We start from the raw sequence: 17,924 nt of genomic DNA, 5'->3' as shown, positions 1-17,924 counted from the left end.
CAGCTGTGTCTGTACTGCAGCTGCTGGCTCTGTCCCTCCTGGAGGCAGCACCCAAGTTGCTCAGTATGGTGACCTGCTCCGCTAACAGCCACCCTTCTCTGCCGAGGTCTGTGCTGTCTGCCCCCACCCTGGGCGCAGGAACCGTCCCTGCACTGGAGGTGGGCTGCACAACAGGAGGCTTTGTTTGCACCCTTAGCACATGGGCTTTACACCACTCTCCCTCCTGCAATCCCCACCTAACCCTCACCCCCAGTGCTGTTTTCTCCCAATAACACACACACCCACCGCTTGTTTAGACTGGAGTGTTATTTCTTTGTATGCCATCGTTAAATGCTTGTCTGGACAGGACCTTTGTCAGTAGGACGGGGGGAACTGGGATCCCAAGGGATGGCTTTCTGGGAATGGTGGGGCTGTGGGATGCTGAGCATTTTGGGGAATGAAGCAGGGAGTGTTAGCAGCAAAGCCTGAAGAGTTAATTTTGGGAGCCTACAATACCCCCTTCCTTTTCCTTTGGCTGCCAGTAGAACCTGCGGAGGGAGAGGAGGGGAAAACCATCTCTCCCTTCCTGCAGGGCAGCAGTCCAGGATGGGGTTTACTGAATGCCAGTGGCTTTCCTTCCTCTGGGCTGGCAGGTCTGTATGGAGGAGGCTGGGAGCAGGGCTGAGCTGGCTGCTAGCTTCTTGCCACCTGCTCTTTGGGACTGTCCTCCTGCAGGTCCTCCTCATCTGACTGCACCACGGGGGTCTCGGCCCCCTCCTCGCTGGTGTCCAGGCTATTCAGATCCGTGGAGACAGAAGACGTGGAGGAAATGCGTGACTTGCTCTCGGCTGCATTGGGCACTTGCAGGGTGATTTCCTCTGGGCACTGGTGGGTATCTGCTCCTGGAAGAGAGAGCGGTAAGAGAAAGAAAAAGGCTTCTGGAGGTTTATTGCTCCCTAAGCTTCATGGATAGCCCCTCCAACACACATGTCCTATTCCTTGGCAGGCTATGCTTTCCTGGCTGCTCCCCATGCGGCTGCTGTGGCTGTTGCCTACCTCACACCCCCGGCTTGGCTCTGGGCAGTGCCGCACATTCCTTCCCCGTTTTTGGCAGTGGAGCCTTTTCCATCTTGCGTGAAACATGGCTTGGAGCCATGCTGTGTGAGGCCATTGGCTGTAGCAGGCAAGGAGACATTTGGCTTGGCCTCGGTGAATCACTACAGCGTGTGTGGATGGGGAGGAAGCTGCTGGCGCTCCAGGCTTTCCCTGCAGGACCCAAGGCCAGCTCTCTGGGGTCTGGCTGGGAGGTGGAGAGGTCCTGCAGCCTTCCCGCTCAGCACAGTGAGCTCTGCAGCGCAGTGGGGACCTGGGAAGTCGTGACAAGACACTGGCCACTCCAGAGGAGCTTCAGGACAAGAGGATTTGCCCCACGGACTCTGGAAAGTGCCTGGGCTCTCCTGTCTTCTGCAGCATAAGGTATTTACAGGGGTCTGCACCTCTGGGATGTGGAGGTGGATACTGACATGGACCAGCCCAGGGTGAAGTCCCTCCAACCTCACCGACCCCAGCACCACGTGTCTGTCTTTGTATGGGTGCATGTAGATCTGCACACAGGGTGGCCAGGGCTGAGGAACAAGCCAATGTGGGCACTGGGGGCAGGAAGGCCTCCCAGTGTGGCCCGCAAAAGGCTTGGGACTGCACATACCTGGCAGGGGCCCAGCAACACTGCTTTCCTCTGTCCCACAGCCCAGAAACACGTCCACGGTGTCCTGGTCTGACAGGTCCATCATGTCCATCTGCTCCAGCATGTCCACGTTCACCTCCATGGAGGAAATGCTGCCTAAGGGGGCTGCAGAGACAGAGGTCAGCGAAAAGGTGAGTGCTAGTGCCAGGCAAAGGGCACTGTGAGCCCTGTGCAGGCAGGACCCCGAGGAGGGAGGCCAGCCTTGTCATGGGGAACTGAATTCTACCTGCTGGTAAGAGGTCCCCAGGAAAATCGTGTTTCCTTAAAACATCCCTCTGGAAGCCCCTGCTGTCTCCTTGCAGTCCTTGTCCCTGCCCCAAACTGCTGTCTGGAGGAGCCTGCCTGAAGCCAGTGACTATGCAGGGCGCCATCCTGGGTACCCATGTGCAGTGACTTCAGTTAAATGATGTGAGTAATCCACAGCACACCCACATGCAGCGTGTGTGGTCCTGCCTCAGTGCAGGACATGCATGTCCCTGGCCGCCTTTAGACTGTGGATGTCCCACTGATCTCTAACGCCTGTGTCACTGTTCCCTGAAATGCCCCCAGCCCCGTGCTGGTGCCCACAGCACTTACGTCTCCGATGCTCTATCTGCAGGTGAGACATAGGGAAGAAGAAATCCACGTCATGCTGGAAAACCTCCTCAAAGAACTTCTGCCGGTCCCGTAGTTTCAGCTGCTGCTGCTGCATCTGCTCTGCGTCCAGGCTCCTCTGTGCCTGCTCCATGTCACCTGGGGAGAAAGGTGAGGAGGGTTGGACCAGGTGGGGCTGTCCAAGCCCTTCAGCCTACCCAGCTCATGTGGTATGGCTGTGCTGGAGGGTAGGCAATTCCCTTCTGCTCCGCTTTACCAGCGCACATTGATTTAGTCACTATGAATAGATGTTACACGCTGGAACGGCAGCGTCACCAGCACTTGCTGTGCTGGAGCCTCAGATCTCACTTCCGAAATGCAGGGCAGCCAGGAGTGGGGAGCTCATATGCTGCGTTCACTACTGCTGAACTGAATTATTGAGGGGGGAAAGGGTGTTTTTTTGAGATCAGCCGCGGTTTGCACATGTTCAAGTTTCAGTTTCCTTGCTACAAAACAGAGGGCTGTCTCTGAATGCTAACAAGCAGGGGAAACTCCCAGGGACAAGAACTGGCATTAGTGCTCCAGGCTTTCTGGGCTGAGGGATGCATAAGGTATAAAAGGCATCAGAAACCCTGTCACCCCTGCACATGCGCACCCCTGCCACCACCGTCACTATAAATACAGCCGCACCCACGCTCACAGGCTCCCTCGTTCGCATCCCCCGCTTGCACAGCCAGCTTGGCTTCTGCCTGCACAAACATTTTCATTCTTCTAATTCCTCCCGCAGTCCAGCGCCAGTGCCTGTGTCCTTGGCTCACACGGGAGGGAGCGATGGGAGCCCTCAGGCTGTTGTTGAAGGAGCTTGTTGCTGCATCCCTGGGCCTGGTACCTCCCTTTCAGGCTGGGTACCCACAACAGCAAGGACCCAAATGGCACAGAGAGGCTGTGGCCTCAGCTGTTCCCAGGCTGGTGTTTGACCTCAGCCATTCCAGATTTCATCTCTTGCTGCTCTTGGCCCAGCCAGCACGAGGAAAATGTGATTACTGGAGCAGGCAGTGCAGTAACCAGGGAAACCAAACAAACATCCTCTGCCTGCCCAAACCCCTCCGCTCCTCCAGGCTGGGGAGGAGGGAACAGAGGGAGCAGCATCCCCACCCTGTCTGGCAGGAGCGGGGGCGATGACAGCGGGGGGGGGGCTGGCTGTCAGCAATAGGTAGCAGCATAGGACCCAAATGGGAGAGAGGCCACGGGCCTGATGAGATGTCCTGGAGATCAGTGTCACATCTTCCTGAGAGCTCTTCCAGGACTCCTCCGCGCCCCGCTTCTGGGGCATCCTTCAGCTAAACCCCATCGTCTGCAGGCGCCTGCCCCAGGAGGCTGGGTGGTGCCTGCAGCACAGCGCAGGGATGCACCGTGACTCAGGGCCAGTCACCATGCACTTTCTGGAAGAGGCTCTGGACCTCTTCTGGCTGCTCAGCGTCTTCCTGCGATGCCTGGGGTGGCAATCCTGGCTGCCTGAAGGGGCCTTTGCCTTGGTATGTCTGACCTAAGTACTGGGTGCCTACTCTGGTGCAGAGGCTCAGTGTGCTGTGCAGTGCCCAGGCTAACAGCTGCAGTGGTGGATGCACTGTGCCAGTGAAGCTTTCCTCGCAAGGCTGACCAGTGGCTGCAGCCCAGCGCTGCTGGGGTAAGGCAAAAACCTCCTGCCTCCCCTGTGCTATCTGCAAAAGAGAATGGAGCCAGGGACAAGGAGGGGGTGAGCAGGGCACTGATTATGGAGCCGGCTCTCTTCAGCAGCTGGCGCCAGCCCTGTCCTGTCTGTCCCAGGCAGAGCTCTGCCACCCAGCCCAGCTGTGCCAAATCCATGGCAAACTGCCGCAGTTCACCACACCGAGGAAAGCCCATCGGACTCCAGCTGCAGGGAGGCCGGGCTCAGGGCAGAGGCTGCGCTGGCTCCCAGATTCAGGGGTGACAGAGCGGCTCTCCGTGCGGCATCTTGCCAAAGGGACCCCATTGTGGAGGTAAGGAGGAGAGTTTGCAGTGCAAATACAAAATAAACCAAAATGCTAGCAGGCGCTGCCCTGAGTGTGGCTGATCTGTGCCAATAATGTTCTCACTGCCCATCTCTCCCTGGCACGTGACCGATACTCAGGGTAAGGGTGCTTGGGGAGAGTCAGGACGGGTGCTGGTGGCAGCATTCCTGTGGGCGCTGGGATTTCTCTTGTGGGAGAAATTAGCAGGACCTGTTTATGAACTTGTTTTCGAGCTCTCGCTCTCTCTCAGGCACGAGCACTGAGATCCCATTATGTAAGGAATGCCGGCAGCGGGAGACGGCAGCTGGGCTGTGCTTGGCCCTGCCTGACCCGTGACCGCGGTGAGAGTCGGGGATGGAGCCTTCCCCCCTCCTGGGGCTCTTCCGGGCCTGGGGGGAGCGAACAGCCCTGCTAGTGTAGCCGCTCCTCAGCAACCCTCGACAGGGAAATAAAGGAGAGCGGCATTCCCTGCCGCGGCCCTTCCCCATGTGACGGCCGGTCACACTCCCCGGCTGTCAGTTGTGGGGATTGTCTCATCCGGCTGGCATGTTCCCACCGCGGGACACGTTCGCGCACACAATGCAGCCCCTGTGCACCGTGGGGGATCTGTCGGTACCTGCTGGTGGCCTGGCTTTTATTACAATTGTCATGGTTATTACTACAGCCCACTCAGCCAAGGGGCTGGAGGCTTATCAGCATTCAGAGCCAGGCTCTTCCCCACTGGCTGAAACGCCCAGCACGGCTGCGGTGGCACCAGGCACCCCGCTGCCTTCAAATCCTTCCGGCTCTCACAGCTTATTAGCCAGCGTGGCTTGAAGAGGAACCAGGGCCAAACACTGGTGCAGAGGTTGCTTTTCCCCACCTAGCAGGTGCAGGCAGGGATTTCCTACTCGCCTGCTCGTGGGCAGCTGCCCAGCGTGGGCTGTGGGCGAGGACGCTGCCAGGGCATGCCAAGGAGCCACCTTGCATGGTGTGGGCTCGTGGCCACTGCCGTGGTGGGGAAAGATGCGGGAGGGCTGGCTGCAAAGCAAACCACTGCGAGCTCTCCCATCCGCGCCCTCGCCAAAGTGGGGTGGGAGAGGAGCAATTCCTGGGGTGCAGTTAGCATGGGGGGAGGGCCAGACAGGGCTTGAGGGTGCTGGGAGCACCAGCTTAGGGTGTTCTCCGACCCAGCATCTGGGCCAGGAGCAGAGCACGGTTCAATTCTCTGGCTGCGTTTCTGCTGGGAGCGGATGCGTTTTTCATTCCTCCTTGGCCCGTGGGATGCCGGTACAACCCCTGCTCTATGCTGGTGAATAGGAGGGGTGTATTTGAGAGTGGGAGAAGGCTTGTTAGTGGAGGCACAAGGCCAAGAGAGGATGGGAATGGCCTTTTCTTGAGGCCACGGCTCTGCAATACCTTGCAGAGATTTTGAGGGACTTAAAGAAGGCCCTGAAAAATAATCTGGGCTGTGGAAAGGGACAGGGTCTGACGTGGAGGTGAGCAGAGTTTAAGCGAGGTGTCGTTCCAAGCATGGGCCAGTTCCCTGGTGAATGAAAGAGCTGGGGGCAGGCTGGCCCAGCCAGATTTTGCCTTCCTCCCTGCACTTTCACAGAGCCTGATCCCCTGACCCTGCTCCTCCAGAGAGGCTCGGGGCACCCCACCGCTGCCCGGCTTGCTGGACTGCACCTTGTGCTCCTGGTCCCTGTGAGCAGTGCTGCAAGGAGATCGGGTGGGGGGAAGCTGCAACTCCTCGGCTGCCACAGCATCTTCCAGGAGGCTCTGCAGAGATCGCAAGCCTTTCCCTATCACCCTGCCCCAGCAAAACTGCTGTGGGACAAGGGTAAATCCCGAGGGCTTTCTGCTCCTTTAGCCTTGGGAGAAGCAGCTGGTGTGGAGAGCTGGGAACGCTCCAGAGAATCGTGCAGGGGCAGGCCATGCGGAGATGGGATGCCTGGGCACGCCGGCTGCCTGAGCGTTAATTCCCTGCACGGTCTTTTCTCGACTGGTACATCTGACCTCGTGTTGCAGCACAGCAAAAAATAACCGTAGCCCCGGTGAGAGGAAATGCACCAGGCGAATGCGAGGGAGGCAGTGGTTTTGGCAGAACCGCTTGCTGGGAAAAGCGGGGGGATGGAACTAGAGAGGGAGGACATGGCACCTTGTAACCCCTGTCTGTGCTGCGGTTTCATTGCCTGCACTCCTCCGAGCAATCTCCAAATCCCTTGCGTCTCAGCTCTAAAAATATCCCTGCCGCCCAGAGCTCCTTCCCCAGCAGAGGCTGTGTCATAAGACCCTGCTATTTACAGGGCCCTGCTTCGGTTCGTGCAGGAAGAAGCGTGAGGACAAGAAAGCCAGGAGGGCAGCGCGGTGCCCGAGACACGGCGTCCAAGCCCCGGGCACGGATCCGTGGCAGGCTGTCCCCTTGCAAGCCCCCGGTCACCCCGGCTGCCGCTCACCCTGCCACGCTCGCTGATGTGTTTGCTCTGCTCAGCCTCCTCTTCCCCCAAACCCCGAGGGTGCAGGGTGATCCGCTCCTCCCGGGGGCCTCGGGGCTCCGAGGGCTACCGGTGCCACTCCGCAGCGAGCCCGTGGCTCAACAGGTCCCCGAGCTCAGCCGCTTCCCAGGCAGGTGCCCCCCCGCCCCGGCTCCGGCCCCGGCCCCGGCCCCGAGCATCCCCATCCCAGGCACGGAGCTTCCCGGGCAGCCCCTGCCCAAAGCAGCCCGGGAGCGGTGCCGGCGTAGCAGGTTGTTGCAGCGGGAGCTCGGGGGTGGAAGCGGGGGGGCATGGCTGCTTTGCAAGGGGCATCGGGTGGGTGTTGCGGAGGAGGAGGGATGCGGGCAGCCCGAGCCCTGCCCGCCCGCCCGCCCGGTGCCGGTGCCGGTGCCGGTGCCCCGCTCCCCTCCCGCCAAGCGCACCCCGCGGCCGGCACTTACCGGGCAGCCGCCGGCTGCGGCTCTGCGCCCCGGGCCCGGACATGCGGCGGAGCGGCTGCTGCGACCGGGGTCGGGATGGGGTCGGGGCGGCCGGGCTCAGCGCGGGGCGGCCAGCCCCCCCGCCGCCGCCGGCCGCCGTTCGCCCATGCTGCGCGCTGCGGGGCGGTGCTCGGCGCTGCGCGGGGCGGTGCCAGCGCGCCCAGCCCCGCGGCATCGCGGCGGCGCCTGCCGGCCGCTGCCCCTGCCGGGGTCCCGGCCCCACGGCTGCTCGCCGCTCGCTGCTGGGGGGGCCTGGGGTGGGCGGGGGGGGGACCGGGCCGCGGGAGTTCTGGGGAGGGGGTCTCCGGTCCCCAGGGAGGGTGCTTGCGGAGGGTCCCCCTGCAGGGTCCCCGTGCACGGTACCCGGTCCTCAGGGAGGGTCTCTGCGTCCCCGGGACACGTAGAGAGTCCCCATGCGGGGTCCCTGGTCCCCAAGGAGCGTCCCTGCAGAGGGTCCCCCCCGCCATCCGTGCCCCGCAGTGCCTGGCTGCAGGTGCTGTGCTCCGGCAGGAGCTCTGCCACGGGTGGCGGTGGGCAGGGCTGGAGGCAGGGGTCTCTGTGCCTGGGCAAGGAGCACAGTTACCATTCATGCTTGCTTTTTGGTTTTTTTGCTTTTCTTCTCTAAATGCCCCGCGGACACGATCACGACAGCACGCTGCGTGGATGGGTGGTGGGCTCCCTCCCCAGCTCACCCCCGGCCTTCTGAGACCCTCAATCCCCAGCAGATCCCGCTCTGGAGTGTTTTCTCCCACGTTCAGCCCTGCACATCAGGGCTGATCCTTGGCAGAGAAGCGGACTTGGCCGCCTGCCTCCTTCCTCTATCTCAGCAGGGTGAGTCAGTGCCTCGCTGTGCCCAGCGCCAGCTCTGCCCGCAGCCTGGTCACTGCCAAGCCGGGATGGGGGGCCATCCACTCTGCCCTTTTCTCTGGCTGAGAGGGAGTTTCCAGCGTCTGTGGCGTGTCCCGCCTGCCCCGTTCTCACTGTGTTTCTCTCACTGTCTGGGTGACTAAAGATAACTGGGTATTGTTTGTTTCCCAGCTCTGTTTTGGCTACTGTTGCTTTGCTGTCCCCTCCATGTCTCTTGGGAGCTCCTGCTGCCAAAAACTGGCTTTGTGCTGGGGACCCAGTGCCCACATCCTGTGCACTTTGCCCGTAGCTGCTGGCTTCAGCTCACACAGTGGTTACGAGGGATGAACTTTGTCCATGTGAATGTTTATCCGTATCCAAAAAGCACCCTCAGTCCTGCCTGATGGTTTCCACCTGTGTGTGGGATGCCAGCACTGTGGCTTGGCCCTGGAGGGGCGGGGGGGCAGGCTGGTGTAGCAAGACGGCAGGGCTTATGTTCTCCAAGGAGCCACAGGAGCAAATCTCTGCTGGGTACCTGCCGATTCTGGCTTGCTCGCAGCTCTGTGTCGTCTGGCACGGCATCTGGGCAGCATCAGCCATTCACCACCGTCCCTGCTGACCCCCTGCCCTGCCCTGCTAGCAGGGAGGCGAGGAGGCAGGGCTGGGGAATTAGCTCAGGTCTCTGCTATGTGACATGTCTGTGTCGATTGGCACCAGTTACTACTGAGAGGCGTGGAGACTGTTTCTGTGTACATGAGTCCCCCCGTGCACCCCGAGTTCCTTAGGGCTCACGGCGGCCCAAGTCCCCGCTGTGAGGATGGCACACGTGGGTGCTGCCTGAGCAGAGTGACACGCACCCAGGCCCCCCACTGCTGTGGCCCCTCCGTCCTGCCTCGCTGGGAGGGGGTTGGAAAAGCAGTGATATCATCAGCACGGAGCCTGACTCATCCCAGCTCTTCAGCACAAGCCGTGCCGCTCAGCGGGGCACACATTTTATTTCAATTAAACCAACGCAGGCAAGCCAGCTCCACATAATGATTTTTTTTTTTGCTCGTGGCCAAGCGTGCCTGCCCCTGGCCAAAAGGTGAGAGGGGACAGAGGTGACACTGAAGTCAGTGGAGAGTCTCCACTTCTGGTAGGGAGCCCTAAGAATAAGCCTTGCCATATACCTGCAGGGTCTGCCTCAGCTGCCGCACCATCCCTGCCTCCCTTGTGCCTCCAGCACAAGCTGATGGAACCGTCTTGTGTCAACAGCCCTCACCCTAACCGCAAATGCCCAGGTCCTTCAGAGTTGTTCCCTGGAGATCCAGGTCACAAGCCCAGGTAGGAATGACGCCTCTTTTCTCCACCGCGCAGAGTTCAGGTCCTGCCAAAAGTCCCCAGGGGAGCCAGCATCAAAGTGCACCCGTCACCAGGAGAAAATGTAACATGACCTGTTCCTCCTGCCCTTCCCGCTCAGGTTTCTCCCCTCTATTAGAGGTTTGGGAGGTGAGTCAGGGAGCTGCAGGGCAAGGATGGAGCTGGGAAGGAGTCAGCTGCTAAGGGAAAGGTGAACCAGTGCCAGGCAGGTGAATCACTTGCTGGTGAAAATAGATCTTATTCTCTAGAAGGCGTGCGTGGACGGGGCTGGGAGTGAGCCGCAGCTTGACTCGATCAGTAAACTGTGGAGTCAAGAGAAACGCAAGGCAAGGCTGCTTTCCCGGTAAATGAGGCGATACATTGCAAGGGAGCAGCCTGCAGCCGGCAAGGCTCCAGCAACCCGTGGTCCTGCGGCTCCCTTAAAAGGGGCGATTTTAGCTTGGGACAGTGGGGAGACAGAAAAGCCATAAACACCCTCGAAGGAATGTGGCTGCTGAGAAATGAGCATCTCTGCAGGGCCGAGGAGGCGAGGCAGGGGGAGCTGGGCTGTGCCAAGGAGTTGCCTGGCCGGGGTTCGCAGCACCGCTCTGTGCCAGGAGCCGGCTCCTTGGCCATGTCCTGCCCCGAGGGAGGGGACCCCAGTCCCGGTGCTAGCGGTCCCTGTGTCGTGCTGGGGGAGGCTTCTGCCAAGCCCCAGGGATGTCATGTCCCCACGTCCTCGGGCTCCACACTATGCAGACATCCCCGACGGCCAACTGCTGGCACGGGAGCTGGTAGAGCTGGAAGGTCGTGTGCGGGCAGCAGGACACCCAGCCCCGGCCCAGGGTGAAGAAGGGGTGTTCCTGGAGCACCTCAGCAGACACCTGAGCAGAGTGAGGAGAGGTCCCGCATCAGGCTGGAGTGGGGGCAGCCCCCCGGCCGTCCACTCTCGCCTGCTCGCCCTGCAGTTTGGGCAGGCTGTCTCCTTCCCAGCTGCGCCGGCAGCCGCGCTCAGCTGTGGTGTGTTTGTCCCCAGTAAACCCACCAGCCTCACTGGGTCCCACAGCTCCTTTTTATCCTCCTGCATCAAAAGAGGTGATCGAGGCCATGCAGCACACCAGTGGCAGAGCTGGGGTTCACCTGCTCCGGCCCTCCCCGACCATTGACCCCCTCCACTGAAGGCACAGGGCCAGCCTGGCCTTGAGAAATGGTACTGATCCAGCCATCAGGAAGCCAGGAGCCACTCAGGGCTGGCCAGTCCCGCCCTACAATAACATTTGCAGAGCCCATGGAGTTGATTTGGGTAACAAGAGCTGCAGGAGTGCAAACGACGGTTGCTTGTGTTGGTGACTGCCACGTACCCTGCGTGTTTGGGCAGGGTGAGCAGGGGGTCCCCGGCTTCCCTAGTGTTCCCTTCTCTCTGTAGGATGATATCTTACGCACCTGCCTGTCCTGGTCCCCGAGGTAGACCTGCAGGCAGGCGAAGCCGGCGTGTGGGCTCTTCCAGATGCCCTGCACCAGACAGGGGCTGAGGCGCAGCTCCGTACTTGCTGTGCACCCCAGGAAATCCTCTGCCTGCAGCTCTTCCACCCTCTTCTGCTGGCCCCCGGGCAGCACCGTCAGGGAGCCCCGCTGGAAATGGGGCAGCGCAAAGGCTGTGCTCGCCGTCGGCAGCAGCAGGGACCAGAGCCCACCAGCACAGGACGGGGCTCGACGCTGCCAGTACGCGACCGCGGGGCAGAGCGGCTGGGAATAGACCAATGCGTAGGATGGTCCCGTGGGAGACAGCAAGATGGAGGCAGAAAGGTGGGTAGGAACCGGCATGGGCACCGTGGGGACGTCCCTTTTGTTGGCAGGTGGCTTCTCCTCACCCTTCCCGTGCAGGGAAGCAGCCCTGGGACGTGGCTGCAGAGGGGCAGCGCCAGCTGAAGGCTGAGGTGTGGGGCTGGGGGGCTCTAAGGGGCTTGGGGGGGGAACCCTGGCTGCCAAGCAGGGCACAGGCAGCGTGGCTGGGGCAGTCCCAGCATCCTGCAAGCTGGCCCCCTCCCTGTCCAGCTCGTTTGTAGCCACTGCCAAATTGGGGGCAGGCAGTCCATAATACATCTGTGCCTGCATAATACAGGCTGTGGGCAGTGGTGTGGCCAGGGGGAGCTCCCCACCTGGCTCTATGTCCCCCCCAGGCTCAGCCCCTGCTGGTGCAATAGGGCTTGCTGGAGACCAGTGCCCTGGCAGGGCCACCACTGTCCCAAGCCCCCTGGCTTGCCTGCCTGTATGCTGCCTGCTGAGTGATGTCCAGGTGACGGTGTGCAGGTAGCTCCTGTCTCTGTGATAGTTTTGGGGGGAGCCCTCAGTGTTGGAGGTGCCCCAGCCCATTCCGCAAGCAGCTGCTGTGCCCGGAGGCTGCCCGCAACCCAGTGCTGCCCCATCAGCAGTGCCTACCATGCCGTCAGCATCCCTCACGTGCCCTGGCAGAGTGGATCTCACCTGTGGCTGCCGCATCCCCACAGGAGCCGCTGGCTTTGCCCAGCTAGACAAGAGCCAGGCAGCCCTGGGCAGCACCCGGGCAGCTGCCTGCTGCCTCCCGGGCAGGCAGGGCTGGCAGAGGGTGGCTGGCACGGCGCTGCCAGAGCCCCGCTGCCCGGGGCTGCCCTCGGCTGGGAGGGCTTTCCTCTCCATCAGCTCTCGTTTCTTCGGGGGCAGGCTGAGCTGTCCTGTGCGGGGTCTACTCTTGCTGCCGTCAGGCAGCCCTGTGTCCTGGGGCATTGCACGGGCTGTGAGCAGGTCCCAGAAATGCTGCTTCACCTGTCCAGCCCCGAGAGCAGCAGCATCTAGGAGAGCACCGAGCAGAGAGTTACAGGGGATGGGGAACACCGGGTGCTCAGTGGCTGCGATGCTGGCAGGGATCCTGGGCTGGCATCATCATTCCCCGTGACAGGAGAGCATTAGGCACATATAGCACTGGGGGGAAGCACCCTCGGGGCTGGCTTGTCCCTGCAGCCTTTGAGGGTTGCAGATGCTGTGGGGATGCAGTGGCAGCTCCGGGGCCAGGCTGGTGCCCATCCACAGGGGAAGGGGAGCAGGGCCAGGCTGGGCTGGCTCCTGCCCCCACCTCACTGGGACAGATCAAGGCCACCGTGGGCAATGTGGGGAGGGGTAATGAGGGGTAAGAAAAACCTCTTATAGGGGTTGGGGCTGATGTGACCCATGGCCAGGTCAGGCCAGAGCACCAGGAGGCAGAATGAGTGCAAGGACAAGGGGTCGAACCCCCTTGTACAGGGGTACACCAAGGAGGGGACAGAGGAGAGGAGAGGAGAGGCTGAGGCTGCTCCTCCAGCTGTGGGAGGGGGGGGTGAAGCCATGGTGTCGCAGGGAGGCCCTGGCTGTTGCAGAGGTTTGCCAGGTGCTGCGTTACCCATCTGGCTTTCTGAGCTTTGGCTGCAGTTCCCACCACCCCTGTGGGTTTTGCCTCCCGTCTCTTCTCAGTGAGGTCCTGGCCCTGGCTGCCCTATGGATGCTCCCCACACCGGTGAAATCCCACCAGCTCTTTTTACTGCCACAAGCGCTACAAATGCAGCGAGGGTTAGTGCCAGAGGCCTGTCATGCAGGATGCTCTTTTCTGCCATGACTTTTTTCCCCCATCAGCTTTAAAACTCTGTTGGCTTTAACGGAAAGGCAGTGTGAGCCAGCCCCAAGCAGGGCTGTGCCATGGCCCTGCTCTGCAGCACCATCCTGGGTGTGCAGAATCAGCCCTTGAACGGGGTCTGCGACCTCCCTGCTTGTCTGTGGGGGTCTCTGAAGGCAGGACACCCCTTCCCTGTGGGACGGGAGCTCCGTGTGCGTGGCCCTGGCAAAGCCTGGAGCAGGGATGGCCACCCTGGGCACTCAAATGGGTGCAAAGCCACGCAGCCAAGCCTGCTGCAGAGGTAGTGGCATTGCCTCTCCCTCCTGCTCACCCCTGGAACAGTCCTGCTGAGCTCTGGGCTTTCCCCAAACGCCCATTATTCCCTTCCACAGAGGATGGACACCCCATCGCCTCCCAACTCCGTGAGCAAGCAGCCAAGCCATGTGCTCCCTGCACCCTGCCCCACACCTGGAGCCCCTCACCAGCATGGCTGGACACTTCCCACCTGGGCAAGGGGATGGTGCAGCCCTTACCTCCTCGCCGGGCTGAGCCGGAGGGTGTGGAAGCTCGCCCTGTCTCCTGCGCTGTGCTGCCGGCACTGAGCACCGGCAGAAAAGGTCACCCCGCGGGGCAGCGTGGGAGGCTGCTCGCACACGTGTTCCCGATCTCCCCGCTGCCACGCTGCAGCCCCCTGTCCCCTGGGAAACCCGAGCCTGCAGGGTGGGAAGAGGGTCTGAGGTCGGAGGTGAATGGGGACACAGGGACCGGTGGGCGGCAGCCCTCACCGGGGTGACCCCGCCAGCACTACCATGTAGGGACCCGGTGGGGCAGAGGGTGGCACTGGGAAATTGCCCATGGAGCCGGTGCCACTCGAGTGCTGGGCATCCTGGCATGGCCTTGGCCCCTGCAGCAGTCCCGGCAGCCTGGGGTCCTGAGACCCCCCTGGGCCCTGCTCACCCACGGGGGATGTGGGAGGAGGAGCAGAGCCAAAACCGCCTCCTCCAGCCCCTGACATTTAAGGCACACGCTCTGCCTGTGTTTTGTGGTTAAACACTGCTGTGTGAAAACACCTTCCCCGTCTTGGCAAAGCGCTGCTCACAGTCATCTCGGTACATCGAGAAGGGGATGGTGGCGGGGAAGCACACCGAGACAGTGACGCAGGATAGGCTGCCAGACTGGGGGGAAGCATGGCTGGCAGTGAGCACCCAGCCTCAGCTCAAAGGAGAGGAGAGATGCCCAGGCACAGGGGGGTGCCGGGAGCTCGGGAGAAGGGGAAGCCAGAGCTGCCCCCTCGGGACTGCAGGGCTGGGTGCTGGGCTCCGGAGGGGGAACCCCGCTCCCAGCTGAGCCTCGAGCTGCGTCCCCCTCCCAGGCTGGTCCCCGAAGGGGCAATTCAGATTGCAACCGAATCTCAGCGGGGGGCGTTTGTGAGCGAGGAATGACCTGGCGTGGAGGACAAGGTGGCGCAGCTGCAGAAGGGTGTGAGAGACGGAAAGAGTTAACGTCTCAAACATTGTGGTGGGGCAAGTCCAGCTTAAAGACAAACCCTGCAGAGCAAGGAACCGAGGTGGGTAGCCCATCAGCTCAGACATCAGCAGCTCGGACAGGAGGGGGCGGGCGTGCTGGTGCTGGAGGGTGCCCAGCTCCCTGTTCTGATAAGCTCTTCTGATACAAAGATCAAACACTGGCCACGTCTGCAGGGAAGGAGCAGTTACTCCACAAAGGACCCCCAAGCCCAAAGGCTCACAAACTGCTCATTAGCCCGACGAGTTCGGGTGCCCGCCCGAAGGAGGGGCAAGGATGGTGAAAGGACGCAAACTAAAGCCCCGGTCGCGCAAGCCCACTGGAGCCGGACCCCTCGGCTGACTGAACCGACGCTGGACCCAGGGCCGGTGAAATCGCTCTCTCTTCCTTTCTCCATCTCTCTGTCGTCTTCTCTCTTTCCTTTTCCTTTCCCACAATCCCTACAGCTCATCCGTTTCGAGACATAAACCGCTGACCAAGTCTGAGACGAAGAGTGGATCCAGCCGCCCCTGGGCCCTTCTCTGAGGAGGAGTCTAGAAAGCAAGGGGGTCTGCTCCGAACCTCGTGGCTCAACGGGAGGGATCTCCTCATTCCCTGAACTGATGTGCATGGTTACCCTGGCTTACCAAGTTTACAGAAGTAGTCTCATGCCAATTCCGGCTGTGAGAAACCTTGCCGCCTACTACCACGCCTCCCCAGTGCAGTTTGCTCCTGCCAGGAATGAAATCTTTAACTGATGGTTTGGTGTCGCTTCACCTTAGTTTAGGCCGAGGGAATTCCGAATTAAACACGACTCCCTGGTCTGTCCAGTCTGGGTCGTGACAAAGGGCTCGAGCTGGCTGGCGGCAGGGATGGCAGGACCAGCGGGACTCCCTGCGAGGGAATGGGGTTGCCCTTGGGGAGGAGGGCAGAAGCAGCCACGGCGTTGTCCTGCAGCCGTCCCGGGATGGGAGCGCTCAGGGGCCGCCTTTGGGCAGCGGAGCTGGGCTGGGGGACGGACCCCCAGCCGGGCTGAGGTGCCCCGTGCGACTGCTCGGGGCTGGGTGCCGGGGCAAGCGGCTACGAGGGATCTCCTCGTGACGCAGCTCTGCAGACTCCTCGGAGAACCGCTGGCGGCAGCAGGACTCTGCCCAGCGCGGCGTTCCTTCGTTTCGGCCTCTATCGAAGCGCGACAGCGTGCTTCGTTCATCTCGAGGGGCAACAGGAAAATTCCCCGACGTTCCCCGTGAGGCTGCAGCCCCTCGAGGGGCTGTCCCCAGTCCCCCGCTGCGCAGCCGGCACCGGAGCTCCCGTGTCACAGAGGTGTGATGTCACGGCCCGCGTTCCAGCGGCAACTGCCAGTGCCCGGCGACGAGCACAAGGCGGACGACCTTCTTGTCCCCCGCTCCCGACGCAGCCCTTCTGCCCTGCTCCCAGCCCAGCCCTTCTCCTGTGCCCCCGGTGCCTCGGAGTCATGAGCCAGCCCTTCTCGCCTCTCCCAGCGCCTCGCTCCCCATCTTGGTGCCGCCACCTCGGTGGCACGGTGAAGGCCCGGAGGAGGAGGACGCTTGTGCCGCTGGAGGTACAGCCCCGCTCCACGGAGGCGGGCAGCCCCGCACTGCCCGGGCAGGCTGGAGCAGGCACCGCGGGGGTGGCGTGGGCTGGGGACCCCGCTGGGGGAAGCTCGGGGGGCCGGGAGCTTGGCTTGCCCTTGCCACCCCTCCCTGCAAGGCCGAGGGCTGGGAGAAGTCCTTCTGGGCCGCTCGTGCCCTGCTGAAATCGTCGAGCATCCCTGCCTGGGGGGACATGTCAGCAGGGGAAGCCCGAGCGCCCTGGGCTGCTGCCGGAGGGAGAGATGCTCGCCGGGAGCAGCCGGGTCCTGCCCGGAGCCTGAGCCGGTGCCTCCTCTGCCCCTTTCCAGGCTGGAGCCAAGGGAGCTCAGCCCTGCCCGTGGAGCGGCACGGAGCCGAAAAGCCGCCTGCGCCCGAGTAAGGAGCTTCTGGGTGCCGAGGCAGGCACGGGGTGTGCGCCTGGCGGGGCCGGGGTCTGTGCCCGGGGGCGGGGCAGGGAGCGGGAGGGGGAGCGGGGAGCGGGGCCGCTCACCCCTGCCCTCTCTGCTCCGGCAGATCCGGAGGACGTTGCCGCTTCCCAAGCTGCTGAAGGGCGTGAGGCGCAGGATGGTCCGGCTGCGGGCGCTGGCCCGTCAGTGCTGGTGGGTGCTGGTGGCGAAGGAGCTGCCAGCCAGCTCCTTCTGGAGCTCCAGCTCCCGCTGGGGACGTGCCCAGGGGCCCCATCGCCCCACGGCTCTCCCCAGGCGGTGAGAGGGGGCAGGGGTGCCGAGAGCCCCGTCCCACAGGTCCGCTCGGCTGGCCAGGGCACGACCAACGCACTTTTCCGCTGGGCTTTCGCCTTAGGGTTTTCCGCCTCGCGCTGGAGGCTCTGGAGCCGGCTGCCAGCAGCGTGGAAGCGGAGCCAGAGATGGAGGAGGAGATGGAGTGGGAGGCAGCGACGGACCCACCAGCAGCAGGACAGGCACCTGCTCCCCACCCACTGCCCGCAGTCACCGGGGGCTGCCTGCCGCCGGGCTGGGGCTGGGGCTGGGGCTGGGGCTGGGGGGCCCCGCTGCAGGGACTCGGCGCCTGGTCCCCTTGTCCCGGCGGCACAGCCGCCACCACCGCACTGCCCTGCGCTTTCTTTGGGCCGGGCAGCCCAAGCCTCACCGGGTAGTGCCCGGCCCCCAGCCCCAGCCAGGGCTTAACCCTGGCGGCAGAGTCCCGCTCTCCCCGACGGAGATGTGGGGCTTGGCGGGGCTGGAGGGGAGCTTGCCAGAAAAAGGTTCATAGTTTGTCGTAGTTAGCCGTTGTTTTGTGAATAAAGAGGTTTACTTAGGTCTTTCGGACCCCAGCTGCCTTTGCCTTTCTTTGCTTTGGGCACAGGTGGCATTTGCCGAGCTGTAGTTTCCACTTGCTCTGGGTTCCCAGGGCTGGAGGCGGCTGGGGCTGCTGGCACGGCCACCCCGGGGGCAGGGGGTCCCTGTGTAGCGCGGGGGTCCCTCCCACTCACGGGGGTCACGGCACTGGGCACCAGGGAGGTTCGGGGGCTGGTGGAGAGCGGTGTCCCCAGCAAACAGCAAAGCTGTCCCCAGCAAAGAGTGAGCTCGGAGGTGACCGACCCGTGCAGCGATGCCACCAAAGCAGGCGGGAGCCCTTCTGCTCCCCTTCCTGCCGGAGGAAAAGAAAAGGGACTCCCGGGGGAAGAGCCAGGGTCAGGCCGTAAAGTGCAAGATCTCGGAGGCTTTGAATGAACCTACACCCGCGCAGGGCTTTGTTC

At 62.5% G+C, this 17,924-nt stretch overlaps 1 protein-coding gene and 1 long non-coding RNA gene across 3 annotated transcripts; one reads left to right on the top strand and one right to left on the bottom strand.

Moving 5' to 3' along the window:
* Positions 1-288: 288 nt before the first annotated feature.
* On the bottom strand, positions 289-7,500 carry DBNDD2 (dysbindin domain containing 2). The gene is made up of 4 exons (XM_030009610.2): positions 7,247-7,500; positions 2,300-2,455; positions 1,685-1,828; positions 289-881 (listed from the first exon to the last, which is right to left on the bottom strand). The coding sequence occupies exons 1-4, from the start codon at positions 7,458-7,460 to the stop codon at positions 673-675; spliced, it is 723 nt and encodes a 240-aa protein (XP_029865470.1). The 5' UTR covers positions 7,461-7,500; the 3' UTR covers positions 289-672.
* Positions 783-14,728, top strand: LOC115339516. Of its 2 annotated transcripts, XR_005932078.1 has the most exons (6): positions 783-896; positions 986-1,854; positions 2,026-2,131; positions 2,322-2,467; positions 9,307-9,454; positions 14,464-14,728. It is a non-coding gene; the product is annotated as an uncharacterized LOC115339516 (long non-coding RNA). The 2 variants fall into 2 exon arrangements; XR_003922751.2 differs by lacking the exons at positions 9,307-9,454; positions 14,464-14,728 and adding an exon at positions 3,084-4,381.
* The last annotated feature ends 3,196 nt before the right edge of the window (positions 14,729-17,924 follow it).

This window comes from Aquila chrysaetos, chromosome 3, assembly GCF_900496995.4.
Source record: "Aquila chrysaetos chrysaetos chromosome 3, bAquChr1.4, whole genome shotgun sequence".
Taxonomy (NCBI): domain Eukaryota; kingdom Metazoa; phylum Chordata; class Aves; order Accipitriformes; family Accipitridae; genus Aquila; species Aquila chrysaetos.
The sequence above is the reverse complement of the archived record's forward strand: the minus strand, read 5'-3'. Positions and strand labels throughout refer to the sequence as shown.

Bases quoted from the DNA above. Each gene is read 5' to 3' on its own strand.
- DBNDD2 (XM_030009610.2), bottom strand. From the start codon at position 7,460: ATGCCGCGGGGCTGGGCGCGCTGGCACCGCCCCGCGCAGCGCCGAGCA. The intron at 2,456-7,246 runs GTAAGTGCCGGC...CTTTCTCCCCAG, and splicing joins CCGCAGCCGGCGGCTGCCCG to GTGACATGGAGCAGGCACAG. The intron at 1,829-2,299 runs GTAAGTGCTGTG...CTGTCTCTGCAG, and splicing joins GCAGATAGAGCATCGGAGAC to CCCCCTTAGGCAGCATTTCC.